Source organism: Paroedura picta, chromosome 10, assembly GCF_049243985.1.
Source record: "Paroedura picta isolate Pp20150507F chromosome 10, Ppicta_v3.0, whole genome shotgun sequence".
NCBI classification, from domain to species: Eukaryota; Metazoa; Chordata; class Lepidosauria; order Squamata; family Gekkonidae; genus Paroedura; species Paroedura picta.
Window position 1 is genome coordinate 12,174,513 of NC_135378.1, and position 21,957 is coordinate 12,196,469.

Here is a 21,957-nt window from a genome sequence, read left to right on the forward strand (position 1 = left end):
GTACACTGGATGTTACCACATAGCCTGGCTCTGACCTCAACCAAAGACTTGGTGGAAGAGCTCCATTTTGCAGGCCCCGCAGAACTCTAATAGCTCCATCAGGGCCCTCAGCTCTCCTGGGAGCTCATTCCACCAGGTCGGGGCCAGGGACCCCCAGTAGATTAGCACCTGTACAGCAGAGAGTTCTGCGGGGGGCATAAGGAGACAAGCAGTCCCTCAGATGGGCAGGGCCCAAGCCACAGATGGCCTTAAAGATCAACACCAAAACCTTGAACCTGACCAATGCATCTGCCTCAGCACAGGCTGGATATGGGGCCTCCAAGATGTACCAGTGAGGATCCTGGCAGCTGCATTCTGCACCAGCTGAAGTTTCCAGGTCAAGGACAAGGATACGACCACTCAGAGCAAGTTACAGAAATCTAACCTAGAGGTGATGTTGCATGTATCACTGTAGCTAGACAGTACGGGAAGATAGGATGCCAGTAGCCTCACCTGGCAAATGTGGGCTACTCTTGCAATCTGGGCCTCCATAGAAAGGGAGGTATCCAGAATCACCCCCAGATTCCTGGCTGAGGACAAGATGTTAAGGGAAGGGTTGGTAGGCCGACTTCCTGATCTGCCACCTTTCTGCCCAGCCACGGGATCTCCGTCTTTGGGGTTGAGTTTCAGGTGACTCTACTCTAACCATCCAGTAACAGCTTCCAAACCTCTGGCAAATGTATCCAGGGAGAGTTTGGGTGGTTGTCCATGAGGAGATAGAGCCGAGTGTCATCTGCATGTTGATGACACTCTAGCCCATAACTCCAGAGGGCACATAAAGATGTTATATAACATAGGGAGAATATCGCCACTTGTAGGACCCCACAAAGGAGTTGATAAGGGCACGATAATTCCTCTCGCACTGCCACCCTCTGTGTCCGGTTCCCGAGAAAGAAGCACAGGCATTGAATCCCGGCCTCGGCGTGGCATGGGCCAACAAACTCATGGTTGACCATGGCAAATAATGGCCAACAAATCGAGCATCACAAGGATGGCCAAACCGCCTTGATCCAGCCTGCACCAGAGATCATCCACCAAGGTGACCCCACGGCCAGGACAGAAGCCCGACTGGTCCAGCGGGCATCGGAGATCATCTGTCAGAGCAAGCAGCATGGTCTCCATCCATTGGCCAGATTGGAAGCTGGATTGGAACGGGTCCAGGACCAAAGCTTCATTCAGGAATGCCACCTGCTGATCCACAGCTGCTCACTCCACCATCTTCCCCAGAAGCATTAAATGATCATAGAATCATAGAGTTGGAAGGGGCCATACAGGCCATCTAGTCCAACCCCCTGCTCAACGCAGGATTAGCCCTAAGCATCCTAAAGCAAATGAGAGACTGGGCAGTAGCTAGTGGACTCCCATAGAGCTAGTGGTGGTTTCTTCAATACAGGATGTACCACTGCCTCCTTCCCTAATGTCAGGAAGAGATGTATTATCTTCCTGAGTTGGCGTCCCACCTTCTCATGGGCTGTCTTAAGATGTGGTGGGCCTCATTGATGTCCACCTTGTCCTGTGATTGACACCTGAAGTGATCAAATCAACCCCCCAAAGACGGCCAAGCGGCCTGTAGTTTTCTTACTGTATTAAGCGTTGGGGGAAGGCTGCGGCAGAGTGCCAAGATTTTATCTCTGTAGAAGCTTGCAAATTACACACAGCAGATATCCAACTGACTATTACTTTGGCACCTCTCCAAAATACCCTTGTTAAATAAAATAAAAAGATGTTTTTAACGGGTTAGGAAGTGGAAAGCTGTAAGAGGGGGAAGTGTACAGCGAGTGACAATTAGGGAGCAGAAGGACATAGGAAGGGTATAAAATCATAAGAATTAAGTGTATAAGTATAGGAAAGAAGGAAAAGGCAGTAACCATGAGAGGAAATATGGATGCTTTGCAGGAGTTGGGCAATACAATCATGGAGATACAAGAGAAGGATGCAGGGGGAAGGGGCAGATACGGATATGCTCGAACCCCTTCTAATCTCCATACCATCCCTCCTGATGCAGGGGAGGAGGCTAAGGTTAATAACCCGCCTCTGACATGGACGGTGTGCAATGCCAAGTCAATTATTATTATTATTATTATTATTATTATTATTATTATTATTATTATTATTATTAGATTTATAGCCCGCCACTCCCTTGCGGCTCGTTAAAAACATTACGGCTCGTTAAAATTAAAAACAACGCTTCCATTCTACAATCATATTTCATAGAGTAGTTGACCTGGTGTGCGAGACAGAGACTTGGGTGAGGGAGACCAAAACTGTCACCCTGAAGGAACTGGCACGACCTGGGTATTCCATCCACCATCAGTCACAGATTTCAGGACGTGTATGCGTGTGTGTGTGGGGCGGGTGGATATACTGATCAGGGAGGATTGCTCCTTCAAGGCACTCCCTGCACCAGTGATGCCAGGCCTTGAATGTGTTGGCCTTGGGTGGGACTCAGCCGAGAGCTTCCCAATCTGGGTGGCATATCGTCTGCCCAACTCTCCACCAGATGCCCAGTCATCCCTACTAGAGGTGGTGGCAGCCTGGACATTACTGTTCCGTGGACTTTTGGGGGACTTTAATGTCCATGCTGAGCTACCATCCTTTGAGAATGGTTTGAGGCTGGTCTTCTCCACGGCAATGCAAGGACTCTCACAGTTTGTTGTTCGTCCCACACATCAAGCAGGCCACACCCTGGATTTAATCTTCGGTGCAAGTTGGAAGTGGAACTGATGGTGGCTAGTGCCGTTCCACGGTCAGATCACTATGTCTGAAGGTCTGGCTTCAGTTGCCACCCCTGCCTCAGTTGGGCACTAAGCAGATTTCAGCTCGCTGTGGAGACCTATGGACCCAGGAGGACTTCTGAATGCTCTACAGCAGGGGTAGTCAACCTGTGGTCCTCCAGATGTCCATGGACTTCAATTTCCATGAACCCCTGCCAGCAAATGGGAATTGTAGTCCATGGACATCTGGAGGACCACAGGTTGACTACCCCTGCTCTACAGGGCCAAATGCTTCCTGGTGTCTCGTTTGATGGATTAGTCAGTGACTGGAACAACCAGATGCTGGCTGCCATAGAGAAGATTGCTCCCAGATGTCCCCTGGCCTACAGAGGAGCTCCTTGAAAGGAAGCAAGAGTTGAGACGAATTTGGAGGAAAACTTGAAATGAAGCAGTACATCTTATAGGATGCTTATGAAAGCCTATGAGATGGCAGTGAAAATAGTAAAATGTGAGTATTACTTTTCATTGCATCAGTGAGCTCGCACCCAGCACAATTGCTTAGGGTAGTTCAGTCACTTACAGCCCTGAAAGGAGGGCACCAAAATAATAGTCAATTGGAGATTAGTTGTGAGGCATTTGCGAGCTATTTTGCTGATAAATCTCGGTATTCTGCTGTGATCTTCTCCTTCCCCCAATGATTGATATAGAAAGAGAACTAGAGACCCCTCGGTGGCCTTTGCCAGCTGTTTTTGATGGCTTCAGATGGCTCATGCTGACTGAAGTGGAAAAGGTGCTATATTCGGTGAGGCCAACCACATGCCCGCTGGACGCATGCCCCTCATGGCTCCTTAAAAAGAGCTATGAGAGATCTTTGACCTCTCCCACTCAACAGAATTCCCAGAGGGGTTAAAGGAAGCAGTGGTTCATCCGTGGGAACCCTTACTGTCTACATCCCCTGAAGAGCACTACGTTTGGCTACCTCCAAATGGCTAATGAAGCCTGGCCCCAAGAAAGTACGTCTGGCCTCAACCAGAGCCAGGACATTTTCTGTCCTGGTCCCCCCTTGGTGGAATGAGCTCCCAGAGGAGATCTGGGCCCTGTTAGAACTCACACAGTTCCACAGGGCCAGCAAAATGGAACTCTTCCGCCAAGCTTTTGGTTGGGGTCATGGATCTCCAACATTTACTGGGCCCTCCAAAATTGCCATCAACACAGTCACGGGAATAACTGGAACGAGCTCTACTGGGCAACTGTAATTATGATTGAATGTTTTAATACTGTGGTAAATTTGAAAATTTTATGTGATACATTTTTAGTATAGTTTAAATTTTGTATTATATATATATATTAACTTTGTACTACACTATGATGCTCACCGCCCTGTGGTATACAAATCTAAATAAATATCAATAATAACAAAAACAATAATCTGCTTCAGAGGCCCTGATGAGGGCAAATTTGTGGCATGTACATTTGTAAATAATAAATAAATGATACGTAATCAAACTTACAACAGATTGGCGACGTTGCTCTACAGTTCGTTCATCATCAGAATCACTATAGTATTTGGAATAAAGGTAAGGCTTATGGACATAAGCATGTCGGCCAGATTTTGGCTTTTTATCATTAGGCTCCCCAGCCTCTGGTCTTGTTTTAATTTGGCTGTGCTCCTCTTCTTCTTCTAGAGCAATGGGAAGAGAATAAAGGCAATATAGAAAAAGTCAAGTTTAAATACAGATGAAGGACGAGATTGATTGTGACATGCACAATATTCCATAAGAGCAATGCTGCTTCTCTGGCCCTCCCTTAGGGGCCTTCTAATCGGGCATCAGACAGCAACAAAGATTCGGTCCACTGACCAGTCAAGCAGTATCAAACACGTTTAAAGCATCAATCCTTCTAGAGCTAAAAAGACCTAAAAAGATGTTGTACTCATCCCTGATTATACGACTGCAAAAACAAAACTGACACTGTAAAGCCCTGGAAATAACTTCTTAAAAAATGGGCTGACCACTTGTGCTTGGAGAGGTTTGCAATCACCGTGGAGGGACAACAGGTAAAGCTTCACAGGGACAACAGGGCTCCTAACTCTGCCCCAACAGTGGATGGCATCAATGGGAAAAGATGTGCAGGATCCAATGCAGGAAATTGATGTCTGCTCTGCATCCATCCTTGTGACAAACCTGACTTTGCCTCTGAATGATGGACCATGGAGCTTCTGATGTGGACTTTGTGCCTAGTTCCTTCTTGGCCACTTTATCAAGCAAAATATTGAGTCACCCATCAAGGTGAATTCCAAAGTAACAGATGTATCTAAAAGCCATTGTGGATGAACAGAAGAATAGACTTAAGCATGACTACAGCTAAAGTGAAATATTATTTACTTTATTTACACCCTACCTTTCTCCCCAAGGGAGACTCAAAGCAGCTCACATTGTTCTCTCCTCCTCCATTTTATCCCTACTACAACCCTGTGAGGTAGGCTATGTGACTGAGGTTTTGTGACTGGCCCAAGGTCACCCAGCAAGCTTCCACCTGAGTTTCCGATATCCCAGTCAGGCACTATAACCTCTATGCTATGCTATACACTATCCTAAAATGTTCCACTGGCATTGTCAGTAATACAACAGGGTTAACTGATTAAGGACAATTGCAGTTCAGACCACAGCCATGCATATCTTCAGGGATTTTGCGTGAGCCCCTTCATCCCATCTACTTGGCTTCTGTGTTCCAAGTGAATGTTAGCTTGGGTACCTCAAGGAGCACACCTGGGCTCACTTTTACATACACCCACAGAAGGTGTATACACCCACAGAGGACTGGACCAGGATAGATCTGACTCACATCTAACAGGGGAGATCACCAGGCCTGGTTCAACTTGTACATTTGCTCTGGACCCTGATAAAGCACTGCTATTCAGACCTAGCAAATGGTGTGTATTTTAACATCTCCTTGGTTCTATTGGCAAAGAACTCCAGTGTGTCTCTGAAACTTAACTTACCATCAGAAACAATCTCTCCTTCTTCTGTGCTGTCCGAAAGCACAAGTTCCTCTTCACTCTCTTCTTCAAAGGAAGAAAGGTCACTGGTGTGCACAGAACTGACTGTGATATCACTGAGTATCTCTGCATCAGAATCCTCCAAAACTAGTTCGGAAAGAAAGAAAAATCACTACTACTTCTGGATACCGCTTCCTTTTTTTGCCAATTTCCCTTCCTGGCTACAGTCTGCAGTAGTGCTTTCCCAAATGACTAAGGACACGAATGAGAAACAGATGCACTAAACAGAAACACAATAGACAAAAAATTATATCACAATATTCACCATCCCCAAGTTCACTGTATTAGTTTCCAATGTTTGGATGTGGAAATGTACTGCTAATATTTTGCAGATGTTGCCACTTGCAATGTTACAGAATTATAAATGTATAACTCCAATACAGCATATAAATTAGCTAAGCAGATGTCTGAACTTGAAAATTTACCATTACATTATAAATGAACCCCCCTCTCCTGAACAATGCTTCTTGAAGTGCAGAGTTGCCAAGATTTATTTAATTGGGGCACAGCGTTTTCAGTCACGCCCGGCACAATTATCTTTAACCGCTCCTAGCGGAGCGGATTAAATAAAGCAGTAAGGGCCCCGAGGGCAGGCCCTGTCTGGGATGAGGAAGGGTGCCGATAGGCCCCTTCCCCCAGACTGACAATTGGAGGGCCCAACTGACAGGGCTTTTTTGGCCCTGGCCCCATCTTGGTGGAATGAGCTCCCAGAAGAGCTAAGGGCCCTGCTGGAGTTAACAGCTTTCCGCAGGGCCTGCAAGACGGAGCTCTTCTGCCAGGCATATGGTTGAGGCCAGGGCGGATGGTCCCGACATTAGATCTGGGCTCCCTGGGTTCATCTGAATGATCTGATTGCCTCACTCCCATATTAGCAACCTGAGGTCCCTCAGCTAACGTGGGGCGGTTTGGAGGGGGTTAGTGGGGTTAGTTAGTGCTCGCCTGTTGCCTAACGTTGATAACGTTGATAGTGTGGATTTGTTTTAATGGTTTTAACTATTGGTTTTATTGCAATTTTTATCTTGTAAACCGCCATGAGCCTAAGGGAACAGCGGTATAGAAGTTTAATAAAGAAATAAAAATAAATAAATAAACCCCAAGCCCCAAATCTCATCATCCCTCACCCACCCACCCACCGTTGCATACTCACTGTCTTTTGTACTCTCACTTGCTTTGTGTTTACTGCTGTTTTTGTCCCCAGCTGAATGTTTGATCGATTCTGGCTCTTTCTCTTTCGCCCCCTTTTCTTCTCGTGCTTTCAGAATGTCGTCGTTCTTTTTCAAGTGTTCCATCTTCTTCTCCAGTTTTTCCTTCTTCTCTTTCTTCCTCTCCCCTTTCTCAGAGCTCTCCGTCTTCCTGTCCGCCAGCCTGCTTCTCTGCTCGTCCCCTTCCTGCCCACCATCCTTGCTTGGGTTGATTAAACCAGGAGCTTCTTTTGGCACAGCTTTTCTTTCTTCACTGGAAGAGAAGTTATTTACCTCTTCCCCATTTGTTACCATATCTGCACTTTCCTCGGCAGAGTTCCAGGGTTTCTCCCCATCCAGCATATCCTCAGCATTTCGCTCTCGCTCAATCCCACCGTCGACACTCTGCTGAGATGAGAGTTTTCTTGAAGTTCTGTCAGTCGCCCTGACATTCATGACCTCCGTGGAAGCCCGGGCAGCACTGGCCTCTTGGTTGAGAGAGGTTATGGTTTCCAAAATGGACATGGCGTCACTAGCCACCCCCGCACCAGGAGTGACAACAGGAACACCTTTGAGAAAGATACAGAAAAACAAAATGTGTTGCTGAAAAATCTGCCCTCACACTAACACATTCAGGTGCAACAGGAAAAAGAAGATTATTCCCCCTTCTCATCAAAGACCTAAACATCCAATGAATCACCAAAGAGGCGCTTTATGTATGGTCAGTCCAATGTCAGCGAGTTGTACATACAGATACACACCAGACAATTGAAGATCTGTAGAGAACCAGAGGAAAATATTGTTCTCAAAGGCAATCAACTTTATTCAGTAAATACATGTATTGTTTTCATGAGATACGTGTTCAGGAAGTTTGTCATGGCACCCATGTTAAGATTAAAAAACAAGCCTGACAACACAAACTACCAGCAAACGTTAACATTCATCAAGTTTCTGGCATTTACCATCAAGTACGTGATAATAAATTAATAGGGCTTAAAGTGACCTGAAAAATGGACTTTCAGAGATGCACAACAGTTTAAGCTGATCCCCTCAGCCCTCCCCAGCTGAAATGAAGCTCAAGGACACTCATCCTTCCTCTGCTGCTACCCGTGGCTCTCCTTCGGCTCCCTCCTTACTGTCAGGACTCTGGGCACTTTCACCCAAGTGGTTTGGTTGCAAAAACAAGGTGGGATTGTTTCAGAGGTAGCACTTTTCAGAGGGATTCTTGTAAAGAGCGTACTTGGATTAGATTTTGCATATCAGATGGCCTTTTTTTCTTGTACCTTTTTTGTGTTCACACTCAATTTTGAGCTATATCTCAAGCTACATCGAAAAACTGCTTTAGTTTTAAAAAATAAAAACAACAAAAAACCCACCCTGTAGGGGCATGAAAAATAAACTGCCTCAGTTCAAAATGCTCTGAACAGTTCAGATAGCACTGCATGCAACCCAGAAATGCAACCAATGACAAAACCTAAAGAAAAACGGTTTACATTGCACCTTAAGATGCAAAAAATAAACTTTTCATCAACAGAACAGATGGCAGTTTAAAGAGTTGGCCTTCGTGAAATGCAAAATAAAAATTGTTCTCCATCAGAGCCTGTCTGAAAATGATCTGAATCTCCTGGAAAAGGGTTCACCCTTCGTTAGGTAACACTAGAAAGTACCATAAACATGTAACCCTGTTTCAGCTGTGTCAATTTCTTGTGCTTTGGTACAGAGATTATTTGCCGAGGCTCTAGGCTATTAAAATCAGATATAAAATAGTAAATTCAGACCTTAATTCTGCAGTCTAAATAAGAGAACCATTAATGATCAACTAATATCAGACATAATAGAGCATAGGGAACCCTTTCAAGAGCAAGGTTTTCATCATGAGGACACCACAAAGGGTGGGATTCTGCCATTTCTGGCTCAGAAAAAAGCTCCTGAAGATGAGAAGTCAGGAACAGCTTCGTCTGTGCAGATCCCAAGCTATGCAGTGATTCACAGAGGAGCAGGCATTCCGAGATACCTTTAAAATCTCAAACCACCGGAGTCAGATATCTTAGAGAAAACCTGTACAAGCCAGCTGGTCCCCCTGAAGTCTACACAAAATCTAAGGGCAGCCCCATGTTGGGTTCTTTAGCTGAATACTGGTATGTATGATATTCTGGCCTCCATCAAAGCCTGTGTGTTCTGTCACAATACTGGACCAGGGAGCAATGCCAAATCAGAATGTGTTCTAGATCAGCTCATTCCCGCCCAAAACTAATGTTGATCACCACCCAACATATCCCCCTTTTCATGCAGCTTCAACTTCACTTCACTCGCCCAACCCTCATGAAATTGTAGTCCCCACCGTTCTTTGCTGGGAGGTGTGTCAATTCAACAAGGTTCACACTAATGTCAAATCACTCCTGGACCAGAGGCTAGCCATACGTACTAGGGATGTGCGCTTTGTCTCGGCCGCCTTGGTGATCACCAAAGCCCGAGGCGGCGTGTAGGAGGCCAGCCACGGCACTACCTCCTAGGCCAGGGGTAGTCAAACTGCGGCCCTCCAGATGTCCATGAACTACAATTCCCAGAAGCCCCTGCCAGCATTCGCTGGCAGGGGCTTCTGGGAATTGTAGTTCATGGACATCTGGAGGGCCGCAGTTTGACTACCCCTGGCCTAGGCACTACCTCGGGCTTTGGTGATTGCTAAGGGGCTGAGCCGAAGTGCACTTCCCTAATACGTACAGTACCCAGTCCTGCAGTACACTCAGAAGCTGATTTCACTTACACTGCGGGTGGAAATATCAAGTCACAGGTGACATACAGCAACCCATCCACGCTTCCAAAGTGACGCAGAAACAGAAATAGTTTGTCACTGCCTGCCTTTCCACAGCAGCCCTGGACTTCCTTGGTGCCCTCCCATCAAAGGGCTCACCAGGACTGACTCTCATTAGCTTCAGAGACCTGATGTGATTGCACTACCCTTGAACGTGCAGATCTTAATAGTCACTTTAATTACCTAGAATTGATTCCAAATAAATGCCTTGGGACCAGAGTGGGCTAACTACACCTCAATCCTGAACGTATGTCCAACCAGATTCACAGAGGGTTGCCAGGGTCCGTCCTAACTGGTAGGAGGTGGGTGGGGGATGCAGTGGGAGCAGCAGGGAGGCCCAGCCTTTGTACAGTGGTCACTGCCTACTACAATCTGGAAGTGACACCACTTGAGATGATGCTCTGGTATATGGGCAAAAACTCTACCATAGAAATTTGGCTTCTACCATAGAAATTTGGCTTCTACCATAGCGGGAGCTCTCAGCGTTCTTCAGGTCTTGCAAAACAGAGCTCTTCCACGAGATCTATGGTTGAGGCTGGTGTGGCAAGGAAGATCTGATGGGGCCCCCAGTGTTAAGAGCATAATCACCGGCCATGGGACCTGCGCTCCTTCCTCCCACTCCTATATTGGATTCTGAGGGGCTAGTGCGTTACTAACCACCATGGTTTTATTGTTTTAGGAGTCTGTTTTTTAGGAGTCGATATGGATGAATGTCTGGATGTGTTTTAATGGTTTTTTTTTAACAGACTGTTGTAAACCTGCCGTGAGCCAGTTATGAGAGTGGTGGGCAATGAGTCGAAATAATAAATAAATAATAATTTTTTTGCCCCAATACCGAAGTGTTTCCCCTGATATCCCAGAAATGAAGACATCCAGGTCACGTGGGGAATTATGCTGGATCTCTCTTTTTCTGTGTGAGTTCCCCTCGCCAGTCTGCTGATCAGTGTCTGGGAGCAAGGAAACCCTGCATTTTGGCACCCCTGCAATCATATCACATCTATCAAGAACAGGTAAAACCTAGAACTGAATTTTCAGACACAGCCGGCTGGAAGCCCCATATTAAATACTCAACAGTGTGTCAGTTTTGCCAAGGGCAGTGGAAAGTCATACCTTGCATGGTAAGAGAAATATCTGGTCTCTCCTCAGATTGTGCTGTGCTGGGACTGGTGTCCTCTTTATGATTCAACGTGGCTAAGAACTCATGGACAGCTTTCTCTACCTGTGGCCTGAATATGTGGTTGATCTTCGGATCCACGACTTGAGAAATGATTCTGTCAATCCCAGATTCTAACATTCCAGATCTGAAACAAAGTGATAAAAGGCAGGAATATGGTTGTTATTTTTTGGGGGGTGGGGGTGGAATTTGCACTGCTCTGATCTATTGTGCTTAAAGAATAAGCTCCCAAGAGGAAAAAACTGTGAATGATAATAGTATATTTACAAGGATAAAACGTATATTTACATGGCCACAAAAATTAGATGGCTTCTGTTTACAATGAAAGCTCTCTTCCAAAATTGCTCACTCATAAAGGCAGAAAAAGCAACATTAATTTTATAACATTCCTCAAAAGCATCAGCTGGTGCATGTTGCATTATATTGTCAATGGACTCATTGTGTAGCTCAGGGGTAGTCAAACTGCGGCCCTCCAGAAGTCCATGGACTACAATTCCCAGGAGCCCCAGGGGCTTCTGGGAATTGTAGTCCATGGACATCTGGAGGGCCGCAGTTTGACTACCCCTGGTGTAGCTAGTAAGATACATAGCCACTCTGATGAAGTTCCGCTAAAAAACAAAAAGCAAGTCATTGAAACAATATGGAAGATCAGTTTCAGCCCCATTGTTCTGAACACATTTCTGACCCCTTATGAAGATTTGGAATACTCTGAACTTCTGGTTCCTCCAAATACCCAAGGTTCTAGGGTACAGCCCCCACAAAATTAGCTAGTTTAGTTCTGTGGTTAGTTAGGAAAGGGTGGAGGATGGTTTAGGACGGGGAGAGGGCTTGTTTAGCACAGCTTGTTAGTCCAGGGCTAGGTAGGATTAGTTAGAGGGGCTGGTTTCTTCCAGGGGAGCATGCAGAGGGGTGGGGAGACTAGAGGAGGGGCCCCACTAGGGTTGGGGATCCCAACAATAATGGGCCAAGGGCAGTATCATGTTAGGAGAAGCACGGACAAGATAAGAGTGGGGAGATATGCAGGTCCAGTTGGAAACGCTTGCTGCTCTTCTAACCTCCGTCCCATCCCCAGAAGTGTGAGGCCGTTATTGGACCCAACAGACTGCATTTTTATATGATACGTATAAGGAGATTTCACAACAGCTCAGGTTATCATGTGATCCATGTGGCTAGGGTGGAGCCAACACTACTGTGCAATGCAAGGTCAATTAACAAATCCTCAATCCAGTGGGACTATTTTGTAGGGCATGAGGTGGACCTGCTGGTGTACATGACTGAAACACTCGGTGTGAGAGGGCAAGACAGTCACCCTGAAAGATATGGCTCCACCTGGCTTTTCGGTTCTTCACCAGTCCCGGCTCTTTGGGGGGATCCTTATCTGGGATTCTGAGGGACTTCCTGAGGGACTTCAACACCCATGCAGATTCGCCATCTCCAGGACTTGGCTCAGATCTGGTGCTGGCCATGGCGACACTGGGGTTCTTGCAGTTTGTGGCCAGTCCCACTCACCAGGCCAGCTACACCCCTGGTTTGATCTTTGGCAACGGGGTAGAAGTGGCTCCGATAGCAACACAAGTAGTCACATGGTCAGACCACTACGCTTCAGATGCAGCCCTCTTTCTGTTTCAGCGGTGGGTGTATTTTAGCCTGCCCATGGGATCTTATGGATTTCATTGGTTTTCTGAATGCTCTGCAGGACCCAATGCCTCCTGGCAACTCATGGGGGGTACTGGTGGAGGACTGGCCGTCCTGCCTGTCTGCCACCATTTGTGAGACCACCCCCTCATGCCCTCTTCACCTTCGCCTCAAACAGGCATCCTGGTATACCAGGGAGCTTCGAAAGAGGAAGAAGGAAGTGAGACGGCTAGAGGGAGTGTGGAGGAAGACTTGTGATGAAGTTTTGAGAACATCCTACTGCCCACTTATAAAGGCGGATGAGATAGCGGTGAAGATGGTGAAACAGGAGATTTATGCCACCCCCATTGCGTCTGCGAGCTCTCAGCTGGCATAACTGTTTAGGGTAGTTTGGTCTCTTACTGCCCTTGAGGAAAGGTGCCAAACTTTTAGTCAATTGGATCTGAGCTTTAAAGCATTAGAAAGCTTTTTCACGGATAAAGTCTTGATGCTCTGCTGTGACCTACCTGACATACTTGATACAGAAAGGGAACTGGAGGCCTCTGGGCCATCTTGAGGGATAATGTTTGACGGTTTCAGGTGGCTCTCATTAGCTGGTGGACAATTGCTGGTGTTGGTGAGGTGACCACTTGCCCCCTCAATCCCAGTCTGTCTTGGCTACTCAAATTGGGTGGCCAGCGGATAGGAGGGCTCCTTAGGGATATCTCCCTGTAATCTTGGTAGTTCCTAGGGGTGCTGAAAGGTGTGGTGGTTAGTTCTTTGCTGAAAAAAATACCGCTTGAACCACAGAACCTGGACAACTACCAGTCTTGACTCTTGCACTTCTGGGCAGGGTAGTTGAAAGGGCCGCCACAGATCAGCTCTTAATACTCTTGGAGGAAACTTCGCACTCAACCCATATCAGTCTGGCTTCCATCCTGGCCACATGGTGGAGAGGGTGCTGGTTGCTCTGATGGATGATCTCTGGCACGAGCTGGATAAAGGCGATTTGGCTGTCCTCATGTTGTTAGTTCTGTTAGCCACATTTGACGCTGTCAGCCACGAGTTGGTAGCCCACTGCCCTGCTGGGATATGTGGGACAGCCGTCCAGTGGCTGATCTCTTTTTTCTAGAACCAGGCAAAAAGGATTGCTGTGGGGAAGGTTTGTCGCACCCCTTTCAACTTCCTTGTGGAGTCTCACAGGGGGTGATTCTCTCCCCCACTTTTCAAAATCTATATGTGCCCACTGGCTCAGCTGATATGGAGCTTTGGGCTCAGTCATCAACAATATGTGGATAACACCAAGCTCTATCTCCTGATGGATGGCCGCCTGAACTCCCACCTGGAAACATTCGCCAGATGTTTGGAAAGCCATAGCTGGATGGCTTGAGCAGAGTTGTCTAAAACTCAACACCTCCAAGGAGGTTCTGTGGCTGGGAAGGAAGGGGTTGGATCAGGAAGCATGTCTTCACAGCCTGGATGGGGCGCAGCATAAGATTTTGCACTTGGCCAGGAATCGGGGGGGGGGGGGAATGATGGAGGCACAAGTCACCAGAGAAGCTCATCTGGAATTGCTTTTATCTATGCCAAGTGAGGCTACTAGGGCACTATCTGTCCTCAGAGCTCCTAGCCACGGTGATCCATGCAATGGTCACCTCTAGGCTTGACTTCTATAACTCGCTCTGTGGACTTTCCTTTATCCTTGACCCAGAAATTACTGCTGGTACAGAATGCAGTTTCTAGGTTCCTCACAGCAACACCTTGGAGGGCGCACATTCAGCCAATGTTGAGGCAGCTACACTGGTTGCCAGTTGTGTTCTGGATCAAATTCAAGGTTCTGGTATTGACCTTTAAGGCCAGCCGTGGTCCAGGCCCCACATATCTGAAGGACCGGCTATTGCCTTATGTCCCCCCACAGGGCTCTTCACTCTGTGTGTGCAAACCTGTTGGTGATCCCTGACCTGTGGGAAGTGCGCCTGGCCTTGACCAGGGCTATGGCCTTTTCAGGCCTGGCCCTGACCTGGTGTAATGAGCTCCCGGAGGAGCTGAGGACCCCGTTGGACCTCCCACAGTTCTGTAGGGCCTGCAAGATGGAGCTCATCCACCAGGTATTTGGTTGAGGCCAGGGCTGATTAGATCAGGGGGCCCCCTCGCTGGAATAGTCAGAACATTGGGCCACCTCCCCATTAAAATGCCCTACGAGGCACAGGTTGGGGGGTTTGTTGAGCTGTGGGAAAGGGGGGTAGGGAGTTACAGTATATTTTTGCTGCAGTGGGGATTTTGGTGATTAAATCTGATTTCATTTTGGGGGTTTTATTTTGTAACCAGCCAAGAGCTAGCTAGTTTGGGAGTGGCAGGCAATAAAAATAATTGTAGCTATTATTATTTGTTGAAGGCAATATCAAGGTTGAAATAAATTTGGTTGTTTTTTTTATTATTAAAAATTGCCACTCAATAAATTTCAACAACTGAAGGTCACTTTGCACTGAAGAAATAAACTTGAATGTATAGACTTATGTCAGGCTGATTAAAAAAAAAATACAGCAGTTTAAAATAAACATTTGTGATTTTTTCACTGCTACAGTTTTGCTTTTCAACTTCTTAGTCTTGGAAGCATCAATGCACATGTGTGTAATCCCACTGTCTTTGATAAAGTGTCTGTGTGACTTGAAAAATGCACAAAAACAAAGCAAACATATGTTGGGCACGATCCAAAGTATTGTTGCAGGAGCTCCATAAGCCCAAGTGGCTGTGGGATTGTCTGGCCCAATGTGGTTATCAAATTACAGGAACCGTCATTGTTCTTCCAGACAACCAAGGCCAAGCAAGGAGACAAGATAAAGGTCACTTCAGTCTGAGGATTAGGATTCCTGAGATCAGGCAAGCATGACAGTCCGGCCCAACAAGCCAAGGCTTTTAGGATCAAGCAAGGAGGTATTCAGCATATAACTTGCGTTGTGTCCACACCCCACAATGTCCCTCAAGAGGCTTTACAGTGAAATACCAGCTACTCAGACTTAATCCTGCAACAAGGTATCACAATTTTCAGTAGGTAGCTGACATACGGCCAGCACTACTTTTAGCCAGCAGCTCTGCTCTACGCTGGCACCTTTGCCTCTCTAACGGTGCAGGTGGAGGGCTGGAAACAGGTAACTGGCTTTCATCTGCTAGATCTGAGCTGGGGAGTGAAAGTGACTCTGTAAGTTTTGGCATGTTTGCACCTCCTCCTCTCTCTTTTTTGGCTTGTGTTGCGTTCAGCCAGGCTACGCTGGCCCCTTTCTCCTCTGAGGAGTCCTCAAACATTGTTGAGAACTGGCTGACCCATGGCCGACCTTCAAGTAAATAGGAATATTCCCCCACTCCTACCTCTGACAGTCCCATTGTTTTTAAACACAATGCAATTTTGTTCAAAATGAGATGCAGCATGGAGGTCGGCTGGCAGGGAAAGGCATACCCAGAATTCCACCAAGTCAGTGTGAGCTCTTTCCCAATGACCCTGTCTAGTTTCTCTCGATACAGCTACATCAGAGGAGCAATTCTTCATATAACAATTCTTCATACAGCATATAGGTCTTCACACTGACAGACCTGTAAGACTGCGACTTACTTGAGCACCTGTTGCCTAATGTTATTCCGCAGCTGGTTTTTGTTCAGGTGAGGACTCCATGTGTGAGTTGCTAGGTGGTTGGAAACAAAGTTGTCGACCCGCTGCCTTAAGTTCTGGTAAGCCGGCTAAAAGGAGAGGATAGGAGAGAGCCAAAGAATAATATTTTAACTTTGACAAGCTTGGGTACACTGTATGATCCATGCCTTACAACTGGGTCAATGAATAGAGGGGAAGGGACAACAGGAAAAAATGGTTTTGATCAAGGATAGCTTTTTGACAAATAACTTTGGAAACAGGACACAGTGCTTCACCTGCTAAGCCTGTCTGCTTCTTTTCTAACCACGGGTTCTAAATGTGAAGGCCTACGAACAAATGGGAAAACAGGAATAGTTTCTACCTCTCTCCCACCATAATTTTTTTCCATTTTTTTCTGGTGGAAAAACTGGAAATTGGTGTGTGTGTGATTCTTATGAAGTATTTTGTTTTAGTATGAGTAAAATGCTTCCAAAACCGAGGTTCTCAAATGGTTTATAATATAGGAAGACAATGTACATTATTAGTCAATTATTACACACATGAATAGTCCTCAAATCATCTAGCCTGCTTCAGATTTCTCCAGCATGTGAAAGAAACTGCATGATTAACTCTTAACTCCATGGATATAAAGCTGAAAGTTCATAACAACCAGGAAAAGTCCCCCCTGCACCTATTCTGATCAGAGACTTGTGAACTGCTAAGGGGTGGGGAATCTTTTTAATTTTATTTAGTCATTTGTATTAATTTACATTTGCATGTATTTTTCACCATCTTTTCAAAGGCTCAGGGAGGATTTTATGCTCTGAATCCATGGGCCTTGATTCCGGCTACATTTTTCCTTTATGCACTCTTTATTCCTTCTTTTCCTAACTAACAAAAATTGAGATGTTTACACAGGGCCATGGTTTGCTCCTCTGTCTTTGCAACCACATGCAGTGGTTCCATGTGCTAAGGTAGACAGACTGAATTTGCCAAACAATGCAATTTTAGTCCTCGAAGAAACCATGAACAGCACAGCACAGCTTCCAAAATTTACTTCTTCACATTTGATTGAACAAAAAGGAACAACAGAAAAGAGCAAGAGCACCAGTGGTACCTTCAAGTCTACAAAATTTGTGCCAGGGTAAGACCACTTGTGATCACCCTGTGTGAGCAGCGACTCATGAAATCTCCTCCCCTGCCACAAATTCTGTTAGTCTTTAAGGTGCTGCAGGACGGACTGAAACAGCTACCATCTTGATCCATCTTCAAAAGGAACAATGTGATACTCCCTGCCACTGAGTGGGAAACAGAAGGGCACATTCTGGATAGAAACGAAATAATAATACTTGGGTCAAAGTGCTTCTTTTCTGCATAACCCCTAAAGCAGTTCTGCAGCAGATTCCTCACAGTGCTGTCCCCAAGCAATCACTGGGGAAGGCTGCCCAGAGAACTAGTCCCCCTAAAATCTGTATTAATAAAACGCTAAGGGCCCTAGGGGTGAGCCCTGTCTGGAATGGGGAAGGGCACCCATTGGTCCCTTCCTCCCAGAATGACAAGCGGAGGGCCTAAGGGGCTGAGCTGATGAGTCGGAAGGCGTGCAGCACCTCCCAACCCGCCCACCCTCAACTTCCGCCGCCTTCCTGCCATGCTGCCATTACGATGCTGACTGGCGCTGCGCCAGGCTGCCGCCAGCCATGGGCAGCCTGGTGGAGGTGGCGGGGGGGGGGGGAGCTCGCACCTGGAGGCAGCCCGGGCCCGGGATCCTTTGGGGCCGGCCCACCGCGTCACTGACGCGCCGGGCCTGTCCCTTTGCCGCCAACGAACCTCGCCAGCCGCCTGGAAGCCGCCCGCCCGAGTCAGCCCCACGACGAATCGGAGGAGACCCGCCCAGACGGGTAAACAGACACGTGGCCTACCATGCCATTCGCCCCTCGGGGGGCCACGTCCCGCTTCCGCTTCCCCGCCCCCCCACATGCACCCCACCCCACCTTCCCCCGACTGCCCCCCACAAGTCACCCCTGCGATCCGCCATCGCTCCGCCCACGTTTCACTGCCCCCACACGCCCAGCCACCCATCTACCGCACTCTTCTGCTGCCCCCCAAAAGTCACCCCCACGCTCCCCCCCCCGATTCTCTGACCCGACACAACCAGACACCCACCCAGCCACCACACTCTTCCGGCGCCCCCCCCCATAAGTCGCCACCGCTCCACCGACGCTTCCCCCCACATGCCCAGCCACCCACCTACTGTGCTCTTCTGCCCACAAGTCACCCCCGCGCTCCCCCGCTCCGCCCTGCCCCAGATTGCCTGACCTGACACACCCAGACACCCACTCAGCCACCACACTCTTCCCCCACACCCCCTCCCAATTTTCCACCCCTCGTGACTTCCCCCTTATCCCTCCACAGACCCTTCACCCCCTCCTCCCGTCCCATTTCACCTACCTCCCTTTTTCTCCCTTCTATCCATCCCTTCACCCACCCATTGCCCTCCTTTCCTCTTCTCCCTTCCTTTCCTACATTCTTCCTCCCAATGTTTACTGTCCTTTCTCCCCTTCTCTCTCACTCCCCCCCCCCTCTCTCTTTCTCCCTTTCTCTATGCCTGCCTGCCTTCCTTCCCTCCCAGGGGGCCAAGGTCTCGGGAGGCTCCTCCCGCAACCACCCATTGCCTGCTAGCGCCTGCTGTATTTTTTCTATAGCGGGCTTAATTTCTAGTAATGCAATATTGCCATAAATACAGTACAATATGCCAATAAAAATACAATTCAGTAGATAAATGAAGTTATGAAGTAATGAAGTTTACCTCTTGAGTGAGGCAGGAATGGAAAACAAGTGATTTGTGAGAGGCCAGCCAGTAAATTAACTGTTTGCTAGACGGGGATGAGAACCAGAGCCTGCCTGCCTCACATCCTCAGGCAGCAGCTTGGCAGCAGAAGGGGCATGGACATGAGAGCACTGGGTCTGCTGCTCAGAGAATCATAGAGTTGGAAGGGACCTCCTGTCCAACCCCCTGCACTTTGCAGGGCACTCACATCCCTATCGCTCATCCACTGTCACCTGCCACCCGCTTGAGCCTTCACAGAATCAGCCTCTCTGTCAGATGGCGATCCAGCTTCTGCTTAAAAATTTCCAAAGATGGAGAACCCATCACCTCCTGAGGAAGCCTGTTCCACTAATAAACCGCTCTAACTTTCAGGAACTTCTTCCGGATGTTTAGATGGAATTTCTTTTGAATTAATTTCATCCCATTGGTTTTGGTCTGTCCTTCTGGAGCAAGAGAGAACAACTCTGCTCCATGCTCCATATGGCAGCCTTTTAAATACTTGGTTATCAAATACCCTTTCAATTGTCTCCTCTCCAGGCTAAACAGACCAAGCTCCCCCAACCTTTCTTCCTACGTCTTGGTCTTTGTGGCCCTCTTCTGGACTCACTCCAGTTTGTCTACAGCCCTCTCCAACTGGGGTGCCCAAAACTGAACACAAGACCAAGTGAGGCCGAACCAGAGCAGAGTAAAGCGGTACCATCACCTCCCGTGATCTGGACACGATACTCCATTTGATACAGTCCAAAATCCCATTTGCGTTTTAGGCCACCGAGTCACACTGCTGACTCATGTTCAATGTACGGCCTACTAAGACTCCTAGATCCTTTTCGCACATGCTACTGCCAAGACAAGACTCCCCCATCTTATATTGGTGTATTTGGTTTTTGTCCCTATTGAACTTCATTTTATTCAGTTTAGCCCACTTCTTGAGCCTATCAAGATCATCCTGTATTCTGATTTTGTCTTCTGTTGTGTTTTCTACCCCTCCCAGTTTAGTATCATCTGCAAATTTAATAAGTATCCCCTCTAATTCCTCATCCAAATCATTTATAAATATGTTGAACGACACTGGCCCCAGGACAGATCCTTGGGGTACTCCATTTGTCACTCTTTCCCACTCTTTTCTATCACGGCTTACAATATAGTTATATAAATTTGTTTCTGCCCAGTTATCACTTTTTCCTTTCTGTGCTTCTTATTTTCAACTTTTATTTCTCCTCAACTCCTGGATAGCAAAAACAAGTGCTAGGGCGGCAGAGAGTGTGCCAGTCTGATGCTCTTTTTTTAGTACTTGGATGCATTTGCAATTTTACCTGCAGAAAGGGGGGGGGCACATCAAAGCAAAATGAAGATGAAAAAGAAGCGTGCAGCATTGTAAGGGAGAATCTTTTAAAATGAAAAAAAGATTCTGAAAAACTCCCTCAAAGCTGCATACAAAACATGTAGGGGCTGTACAATTATTAAAGATTCATTTCCTTCTGCATCAACTTGTTTTGCAGAAAAGAGCATATAAATCTGTTCCACTATGAATTTTTTGTTAATGTAATAAGATAAACAATATTCATCAAGTCTGAGCTTATGTCATCAACTTCCCTTTCAATTTCCCCCCCAGAAACAAAAAGTGGGGGTTTGTTTCCCATGGCTTCAGAACTCCAGGAAACTGTACATCACTGACATCACATTCATACAGAAATAGTTTACAGATACTCAATAAAGCCTATCCGTTCAGGTTTAAGTTGTAAAAGAGTAAGACAACTGAACTTAGATTAAACTGTTCTAGAAAATCGAGTCTGGAACCTCAAGTGATTATTCTGAATTAACAGAAATGCCTATAAGGTTGTACTTGTTGGATTCGATTGCAAAAATATGACTGATGAAACACTGGTCGTTTAGTCATGACAATGAAATGGAACTTGTATGTCTCCATTAGCCAATGAGGAAAACAGGTGAAGCCCAACTAGCTCAAGGAGGCTGGAATTTGGCCGGACCTTGGTCTGAATGATCAAGGCAGTTCTTAAAAACAAGCAAACAAACTCTTTAGCATAAGTCGAAATCAAACTGGAACTTGCATCCCTTCAAACTTGCCCAGCGCTTGTAAGTTTGGTCTTTTTCATAATATACCTCTCAATAAACCAGAATGAAAGCCGCATGGATATGAGGGGGGGGGGATCTGGCCGTGGTATCTATCACTGCACTGTCAAGTTGATTTGACTGATCTAGCATGGTAGGCTGGTGTCTCCCTCCTCCTTCAGTCCTACATATCTGTGCCTCCCAAAGCTGCAGACGGAAGGAGAATGGAACCTCAAGCGTTATTGGACCCAACAGACTGCATTATTATATGATATGTATAATAAGGGGATTTCACAACAGCTCAGGTTACCATGTAATCAATTAGTGTCTAGGGCAGGGGTAGTCAAACTGCCACCCTCCAGATGTCCGTGGACCACAATTCCCATGAGCCCCTGCCAGCGTTCGCGAAAGCGAACGCTGGCAGGGGCTCATGGGAATTGTGGTCCACGGACATCTGGAGGGCGGCAGTTTGACTACCCCTAGTCTAGGGGCTGTACCACCTGAGTCTGCACATGGAGGCTCACATGACTGCTACCTCTCCATGCAAGACGGACTGCACAGAAAAGGGGCAGGCCCCCCAAAACAAAAGTCACGCAAGGTGCAAACTTCTGAGTTCTCCAGAACTTTTGTCCAAGTTGGATATTAGAAAGGGGGGAGGGTTGGGGGCATCCTCCGGCCAGGGTCAGGGAGCGGCAACTCTTGTCCCCCGCTTATTGAGTCCATGCATGACAACCAGAGCCATGGCACCGGGCGAGCCGGGCCGCTCCTAAGGCCGCGCGAGGCGGGAGGGGGCCCGAGGGCTGAAGTCGGGAGGCTCTTCGCAAACGCCCGCCGCGCGAGACCACC

General features: G+C 47.2%; 1 protein-coding gene across 3 annotated transcripts in view; it reads right to left on the reverse strand.

The window, feature by feature from the left end:
- LOC143819254 (biorientation of chromosomes in cell division protein 1-like 1) overlaps positions 1 to 21,957 on the reverse strand; it is a 54,065-nt gene that overhangs the window by 31,684 nt on the left and 424 nt on the right. For all 3 annotated transcript variants that reach the window (XR_013224885.1, XM_077300670.1, XM_077300669.1), the window contains exons 2-6: positions 16,200 to 16,324; positions 10,915 to 11,105; positions 6,959 to 7,561; positions 5,755 to 5,898; positions 4,265 to 4,434 (exon numbers count right to left, since the gene is read on the reverse strand). Coding sequence is in view for 2 of the 3 variants with exons in the window: in XM_077300670.1 (XP_077156785.1) it covers positions 4,265 to 4,434; positions 5,755 to 5,898; positions 6,959 to 7,561; positions 10,915 to 11,105; positions 16,200 to 16,324 (1,233 nt within the window). In the remaining variant the exon portion in view is untranslated. The remainder of the gene's footprint in view (positions 1 to 4,264; positions 4,435 to 5,754; positions 5,899 to 6,958; positions 7,562 to 10,914; positions 11,106 to 16,199; positions 16,325 to 21,957) is intronic.